Source organism: Rhincodon typus, chromosome 17, assembly GCF_021869965.1.
Source record: "Rhincodon typus isolate 14 chromosome 17, sRhiTyp1.1, whole genome shotgun sequence".
Lineage (NCBI taxonomy): Eukaryota > Metazoa > Chordata > Chondrichthyes > Orectolobiformes > Rhincodontidae > Rhincodon > Rhincodon typus.
The window spans coordinates 7124935-7133906 of record NC_063348.1 but is presented as its reverse complement, the minus strand read 5'-3'; the positions used below and the strand labels follow the sequence as shown (position 1 = coordinate 7133906).

At 42.0% G+C, this 8972-nt stretch overlaps 1 protein-coding gene across 1 annotated transcript in view; it reads right to left on the bottom strand.

The window, feature by feature from the left end:
* Window positions 1-534: 534 nt before the first annotated feature.
* Window positions 535-8972, bottom strand: part of LOC109919804 (EF-hand calcium-binding domain-containing protein 4A-like) — a 100480-nt gene continuing 92042 nt past the window's right edge. Inside the window, exons 8-10 of the mRNA XM_048607096.1 lie at window positions 7839-8026; window positions 2213-2284; window positions 535-915 (exon numbers count right to left, since the gene is read on the bottom strand). Of these exons, the coding sequence (XP_048463053.1) occupies window positions 693-915; window positions 2213-2284; window positions 7839-8026 (483 nt within the window). The 3' untranslated portion in view covers window positions 535-692. The remainder of the gene's footprint in view (window positions 916-2212; window positions 2285-7838; window positions 8027-8972) is intronic.

Here is an 8972-nt window from a genome sequence, read left to right as displayed (position 1 = left end):
AGCAGCAGAAACACTACTGGTAACAACATATAACTATATCCATCAGTACGGCAGCTTCTGGTTTCTTGAAACACTTGATAAAAAGATTACATGTGTATATAAACTACAAACTTCAATCCTCTATGTTAATATACTTAATAAATATCAACACACCTATATTTTATTCCACATTGCCAAAATGACCTCTGATCATTTGTGCATAGTAGCTCCTACTTTGTTTAGAAATTGTGTTTGTAAAATGTAGCATTGGCTGAAACCTTTGGTAAGTAATTAGTTTCACACTGCAAAACGTTAATGTGACAGATGCCATAACTATTTCTTTCAAATAATTACGAACATACAAAAATACATCCAAAAGGTGTAGCATTCCATCAAATTAATGTATAGATAGAAAAGGGCTACACAATCCATTAACAAATTTGTTCTGACCAAAGAAGTCATATTGAGATATTCTGTTCCTTGCTGCACATTGGAACTGATAACTATCAATCCTTGTGACTACAGAGAATCTACCTTCTACCAGCAAGTGCAAGGGAGTGTGCTTACATTCATGAAAAATGAAGCCATCTTAAAAGGTGACCTGACACATCTTTCCAAGTGAGATTCACTCTTTTGAACGAAAGCAGGTTTAACCTACTTTCTTGACCCACTCTGAAAGTAACCAGCACTGGGCAAATTAAACAGTTTGGTATTTATCCGTCCTGCTCTTTAGTGCCCGCACAATGATATGGCTGGACAGGCGTGCAATTTGGCTGCATTGGTTTAGAATGGCCCCAGGGAACATAGCAGTTTCCCAGAGGACAGCAACAGCAGCAGCAATTGTCACGTCTCTGCACTACAACTCGCTTTTTGAGACTAACCAGCTTCTTGGCTTCATAGGCATCCCTTTCATCTCGGAGTTTCTTGTTCATCTCCCTGATTGAAAGAAGAGAATTGATTTGCAGTTAGCGGCCATATGCGTGCCTCTCTCTGCATAACAAATTAACAAATACTCAATGCTGCTCACTGAGTCACAACTCTGGGATGATATCCCCATTTCAGACCCATAGTAATCATGTTAGCTTAAGAGCCTCATATCGTTAGCATTACATGGCTCTTTGATTTAAATGGCCATCTGAATATGAAAGCATCCATAGAAAGATAAAACTCAGCGGATGCTGGAAATCTGAAATTAAAAACAAAGTGCTGAAGAAATTCAGTAGGTCTGGGAGCATCTGTTGAGACAGAAACAGGGTTAACATTTCAAGCTCAGAATAACTAAGAGAGTCATACTGGATTCAAAACGCTAATTGTTTCTCTCTTCAGCACTTCCTATTTTTATTTATTAAAGCACCCATTGCTATTTGACGCTATAAGACCCAACCCTCCATTATTCAAAGGGCATGTTTCATCTACTAGGGGGGTGGAGAGAGGAGGGGCAACAGTAACAGTCCACAGTATCCAAAGTAGTGAGCTATTCGCCATTACTTCTTCATACTGCTCCTTAAGCATCATACAGTTTCAGTACATGTGCTAGCACAGCAGGCATATGCCTAGCTTCCTGCAGAGAGTGCGACAACAGGATGACTCCACAGGGACAGACTCTGTCAGCATCACTGTGACAGGACTGCATATTTTTCCACAATATACGAGCAATAGGAACATGAGGCAAAAACAGGTACATGCAGTTCAAACACAAATCAACTATGAAATGATGGAACAGCAACACAGACTTAAGCGGCTGAATGGTTATCTATTTCAATTTTCCAATTTCCCAATATGGAGAAGTACTTTTCTCAGTGCTCTCATTTCCATGCATAAAACAGACAATAGTTTAACATAGTGAACATCAAGTTTACACTTTGATTAATATTGGTAAATTTAATAAACATATTGAAAAATACCTCACAGCAACAGGAAAATGACCAAAGATAAATTCCATCAAATGGATTCTTTATCAAAAGAGTAAAACATTATGTAATTAAATTGAGACAACAAGGTGTAGAGCTGGATGAACACAGCAGGCCAAGCAGCATCAGAGGAGCAGGAAAGCTGACGTTTTGGGTCTGGACCCTTCTTCCTTCTACACCTTGTTATCTCAGATTCTCCAGCATCGACAGTTCCCACTATCTCTGATGTAAATAAATTGCAGTTTTTCGGAATAGCAACAATCAAGGGTTGAGCTATGTTTTTTACACACCTGCCATTGATTAATACCAAAAACAGGAATTACCTGAGAAGTTCTAGTTGTCTCAATAGACTTTCTCTTTCCTTTTGCATGTTCTTTGACACCTTCAGGACTTCCCTGTTCACAGAAAAAAAACTGAATAATAGCTTCAAGATTTTATTTTGCAGGAGTTTGAGCTTAGCCTGACCATGTGGAAGTTCAATGGAGGGAATCACAGTTATGTTTGGTCACATGATACATACTGTTACATTTGAGTTGCCTTCCCTATCCCCTTCCAACACTGAGACCATTCCCTTATTGATAGAAATACGGCCTACCGTCAGTTGAACAGGAGTTTCAAAGCTTCTGCATATCCATTACATTTGGACAATGCATCCATGTTGTACCTCCCTCACTGCTGCTTAGGCATGGGACTGAGGAACAGAACCTGGGGGCCTTCTCTCTCTGTATGCGCAGTTAGTGTCACACCAGGGCTCCAGTTATCTAGCAGATTAGACAACTTTCTTGGATAAATATTTTACATGTGGAAATATAAAGAGCAATGGTGAATGGGAAGTTCACACAAAGGCAGGTGTACAGAGCCTTGAACAATGCAGTATAGTAATTTATCTTGCACGTTGTGTTTTCAGTATATACTCGATATCTGATCTGAACTGGCCTTGCAAACCCACCAGCCACATCAAAACAGAAGATGGCTCATTATCACCATCTCAGGGAACCAAGGGTGGAAAATAAATGCTGGCCTCAACAGTGATGGACTTGTTCCAAATCCAAGAATGAATGATAAACCAACAGTTTCAGGGCTTCTGGTTGAGCAGACGTGGTAGAGTAAATTAAACAGTCTATATGTGGAACCGCAGGAGAATGGTGAGATACTAAATGAGTATTTTACATCAGTATTTACTGTGGAGAAGGATATGGAAGCTAGAGAACTTGGAGAAACAAATAGTGATTTCTTGCAAAGTGTCCATAGTACAGAGATGGTGGTGCTGGACGCCTTAAAACACAAAGGGTGGATAAATATCCCTGCGACTTGATCAGATGTATCCTAGAACTTTGTGGGAAGCTAAGGAAGTGATCGCTGGGCCCCTTGCTGAGATATTTGTATCATCAATAACCACAGGTAAGGTGCCAGAAGACTGGAGGATGGCTAATGTGGTGCCATTATTTAAGAAAGATGATAAGGAAAAACCAGGGAACTATAGACTGGTGAGCCTGATGTCAGCGGTGAGTAGGTTATTGGACGGGATTCTGAGGGATAGAATTTACATGTGTTTGGAAAAGCTAGGACTGATTAGGGATAGTCAACATGGCTTTGTGCATGGGAAATCGTGTCTTGCTAACTTGATTGAGTTTGTTGAAGAAGTCAAAAAGAAGATTGATGAAGGCAGAGCGGTGGGCATGATCTATATAGGCTTCACAAGGTTCTGCATGGCAGACTGGTTAGCATCTTTGGACTGCAGGAGGAAACCTGAGCACCCAGAGGAAATCCACACAGACATTGGGCAAGAGTACAAATGTAACAGACAGTCACTCAAGCGTGGAATTGAACGTGGGCTCCTGGCACTGTGAGGCAGCAGTGCTTTTGGCAAGGCAAATCAGAGCAAGACTTATACACTTATTGGTAGGGTCATGGGGACTGTTGCTGAACAAAGAAACCTTGGGGTGCAGGCTCATAGTTCCTTGAACATGGCGTCACAGGTAGACAGGGTAATGAAGGCAGTGTTTGGTACACTTGCCTTTATTGGTCATCGCATTGAGTACAGTAGTTGGGATGTCATATTGTGGCTGTATGCTTTTGGTATACTGCATTCAGTTCTGGTCTCCCTGCTATAGGAAAGATGTTTTAAAACTTGAAAGGATTCAGAAAAGATTGACAAAGTTGTTGCCAGGTTTGGAGGGTTTGAGCTATAGGGAGAGGTTGAATAGGCTGGGGCTATTTTCCCTGGAGTGTTGGAGGCTGTGAGGTGACCTTTATAGAGGTTTATAAAATCATGAGGGACATGGACAGGGTGAATGGACAAGGTCTATTTTTCCCCCAAGGGTGGGAGAGTCCAAAACTAGAGGGCACAGGTTTAAGGTGAGGTGGTAAGGATTTAAAAAGGGACTTAAGGGGCAACTTTTTCATGCAAAGGATGCTTCATATATGTGGAATGAACTGCCAGAGGGAGTGGTACGTGCAGGTACAGTTAACAACATTAAAAATGCATTTGCTCAGGGACATGAAGAGGAAAAGTTTAGAGGGACATGGCCAAATGAAGGCAAATGGGACTAGTGCAATTTGGAAAACTTGGTCAGCGCGGACACGTTGGGCAGAAGGTTCTGTTTCCGTGCTGTATGACTCTAAGTGATGATGCTAGGTATCTACATGGCAGGATATGACAACTGACTACAGTGAGAAAGGGAGATGGTTTGCATTCTCCCAAGGGGGTCGACACTATGAGGGAGCTGTCAGAATGGTACCGTGCTTCTGAACGAGCCCGTATTGGAAGTGCGTCAAATGTGTGAGGCTCTTTTGTTGTGTAGAAAGAAAGGAGATTGAGAAAGTGGCAGGAGATTGCCTCTGAAAATCCAGCCCCCACGATGACCGAACACCAGTGCAACAGTTACATGCCTGTTAATTTATTATTCTTTGAAGGGTTTTGGAGCAAAAGGCACTTAGATAAAAGGAGTGTGTGTTTATTTTGGATGCCAGCACCAGGTGAAGCAACAAGCTCACACATACAGAAACACAGCATTGTGGCCGGACCAGTCCCTTCTTCATGTGAGCTGGCAGCCATTTTAACCATATTCCAGTGAGGAGGTGGGACACTGCTCCTTCAACAGCAAGAGTGAGGGAGCTTAGCAGATAGTAGAGAGGGAGGAAACCAATACAGCCTCAGCCTCCAGGCATGGTCTCCTGGTTTCTGAAAAAGGTACTCCTACAGTAGAGTCACAGCAGGACCAACACACGGCCTAGAAGCCCACTCTACAAGCACTGTCAGGAAGGGGGAGCACTGCCTTCCCAATTCCAAGCTCTACCTCCCCTTCACCTCCAACACACACGGCCCCCTCATCCTAAGCCTGGTGACACAGCAGCATCGCAATCGCCACAGATGCTCCTGCATCCTGTCACAGCCAACTGATGAAATGGGACATGTCTGCACATGCACAGAGTGCCATTTTGGATAATCGTTCCAGGGGACACATTGATTGTGAATGCCACCAGCAGGTGGAGCAACAAGTGAGCACACGGAGGGACACAGCATCGTGGCCAGCTGACATCACTGGCCCCAACTGTCATGGCGGCCATTGCGTCAGCCATTTTGGCACCCGGCTGAGGAAGTGGATCACTCCTTCCGCAACCTGTAGCTTGTCAAGGCCAGTTGACCTCAACGGTATTCATGCGTGCATGGCAGCAGTTTTGGATTCGTGGATAATCACTTACTGAGTTAAAACCGCAATCCTCCAAATAGTTGTTCAGACAAAACAAATAGGGCAGCAGTCTCTTGTCTCACCCTGAAAGCTGACTTCATTTTACAATCAAGGACAGATGCTTAGAACAAGTTCAACAACAATGTTACCATTCTCTTGACAAAAGACAACCAATGTTACTGTCAAGTTGTGACTTTATGCATATCATTAATTACAAGGCTCTCGCAATAGCATCTTTAATTTTTCACTCAATTTGTGGACCATTAGTCAGATCTTTTCTTTGTCATTCGTGGGCCTTTACAAGAATAAATCAGATTCAATTAGCCTTAGAGTGCTCCAGCTTACTTTGCTATACATGTGCATTGACAACACAACATGACTTGTATTGGAGATTACTAAATTATTTAATACATGCTAAACTTAAATGTGTTACTCCCAACTTGACCTCTTAGGCAAAAGAACGAATTGATACTTGAGTCAAATATTTAAAGTGAAGAATATATAATGTAAATAAAAGTAGATCTTTCAACTTAGCTTGTGATATTGCTTAATAGGTTTGTGAATGGTGCTAAATGGGCCAACTGTTTTCCCATATCTCACAAGACGTACGTATATTGTGGAAAAACTCCCGACAGCAGTACTCACTATTGCATTAATTTTGGGAAAAAAATGAGTGAATGAATGGTTATAAATAACTGCAGTAGTCAGCTATTGTAATCTGCCACAGTGAAGAACAAAATTTGGATTTAGGCCTCAGGTTATGACAGCAATGTGGTTTTGTCGAGATTTACTCCAGCCATGGGCAAAATTTCCTCTGGCAGCTCATTCCATACACGCATCACCCTCTGCTTGAAGAAGTTGCCCCTTAGGTCCCTTTTAAATGTTTCACCTCTCACCTTAAACCTATGCCCTCTAGTTCCGGACTCCCCTAATCCAGGGAAAAGACCTTGGCTATTCACCCTATCCTTGCCCCTCATGATTTTATAAACTTCTATAAAGGTCATCCCACAGCCTCCGATGCTCCAGGGAAAATAGCCCCAGCCTATTCAGCCTCTCCCCATAGCTCAAACCCTCCAACCCTGACAACATTCTTGCTAATCTTTTCTGAACCCTTTCAAGCTTCACAACATCCTTCCAATAGCAGGGAGACCGGAATTGAATGAAATATTCCAAAAGTGGCCTTACCAATGTCCTCTACAGCCCCTACATGACCTCCCAGTTCCTATACTCAATGCACTGTGGTCAGATAACTTAATTTAGAAACGATGGTCAAATGATCAATAGAAACATACACTAAAAGGTCAGAGGGTTCCAGATGAATTCATATTTTAATCTATTTATGGATGACAAACAAATTGACTTCTAAACGACAGCACACACTGATTAGACACAATCCACATTTAAATTACACTGCCGATCTAGTCAACCAAAGAATTCTCTTATACATAGCACCTCGTCATCACATCAAGATGTGGGCAAAATGCTCCATAACAGAGGAATCACTTCTGAAGTGTACCTTGAATACTCAAATCCCCATCAGAAATCAACTTCATCATTCTGTTCTGTTTTGCAACTTTATCTGTGACCAAATAGCTGTGAAGGATAACCTTTCTTGAAAGCCAGCAGAGCACAGGAGGAGTGGAGATGCAGAAAGCAAACTTTTCTTTCCTTAGAGTCGGTAATTAAAATCTAACCTCTGGCCGAAGACTGTTTTGGAAGGTAGTGATGATTTTTCGACTTGGTCATGATCAGGAACTGGCAAAAGCATACCTTACCTATTGTCAACTGATAGGATGTATTTCCACAGAACTCATTACACGAACTTCTGCAACCATTTACTTTGTCCCACAGACCCCACAAAGGTCACTCAACACGTCCAACTCTAAACAAAACCTTCATTCTCTATTTGGATGATTGTTTTGTTTTGGATGATTCTTGGCTGCCAATTAAACAACTGTTTCTTTCCTTTGCCTACCATTTTTGTCAATAATAAACAGAATTGTTGCAAGAGTTTGTTTTTAATGCTGCTATGATTCTTCTTCCCAGGTTGGGTCCCAGCAATATCCTGAGGATTAGCCTTGTGTTCCTAAGGACTCTAAAGCTATCTTAGCTGCTCTCCCATTGGTCAACAGGGATGATGATGGTTGTGTAGAGTATGAGATTGAAGAAAAGTACAGGAGCTGACCTGAATCCCCTGGTAAACAATAATGGCTGACAAGCATTTTGCCTATTGAACTCAATTAGTAAAGAAACCTACCTGGCTTTCTGCTGATGTTCATAGCGAGCCTCATCTTGAAGGACCTGAAGGTTTAGTCGTGTCATCTCTAAGTCTTGCTTCATCCGATCCAGCTGGTCCTGCAAGTCCTCATTCAGCTGCCTCAATCTTTCATTCTGAATCCTCGTCTCTGTGTGTTCATAGTTATACTCCTCAAGTTGTAGTTCCAACTGTAAACACAATCAGACAGGATTCTTAAATCAATGTGGCAGAATTCGTTTTTTATTTAAATTTGGCCAGATCTGCACAGTACCCCAACCCCTGATACATCCCTTACTGATTGTCCATCTCTCACTTTCCGATCTGCACTGACTTAAGTTCCTAACTTGCCACGGAGGAAACATTGACTGTGCTGGACCAGTATAGCTTGGCCCTGCATTAACCAGAGCATTTCCCATTTCTGACCATTGGAGGCTGTAGCGTATGAGTCATACCATCTTCAATGATCAGAAATCAAGAATTAGAATGGTTTTAGGTTAGAATAATGGCAGTGAGCACAAGACTCCCTATTTCAAATAAAAATTCCTTCATAACATCTGGTGGATAATCGTGGAAGTGATCCATTTTAAAAGGGCATACATTAATTCTTAGTAAATATAAAAACAATTCAAAAATGTGAACACTTACTGGCCAAATAAATCAATCCATACCTGAATCCTGTCGCATAGAATAAAGAAAACATCCTAATTCTCATTGTCCATCAAATTACTTCACCTCAGAGTCAGCAGGTTGTGGGTTCAAACCACAATCAGGGATTGAGCACATTGTGTGATATCTCTCGGTATGGTTTTGAGAGAGACAGAGCGCATTGTACTACTAAGTAGTCCATTCTTCTCATGAGTTTAAACCGGTCAGTTGAGATGACTGTGACACTATTACAAATATAGAAGACAGGTCTTCTGCTGCCTTTGCCAACATTCTACCACCACCATTAAAAACCAAGCTGACCGATTAATCAGAGATAGTAGGAACTGCAGATGCTGGAGAATCCGAGACAACAAGATGCAGGGCTGGATGAACACAGCAGGCCAAGCAGCATCATAGGAGCAGAGAGGCTGACGTTTCGGGCCTAGACCCTTCATCAGACCCTTTTCTGATGAAGGGTCTAGGCCCGAA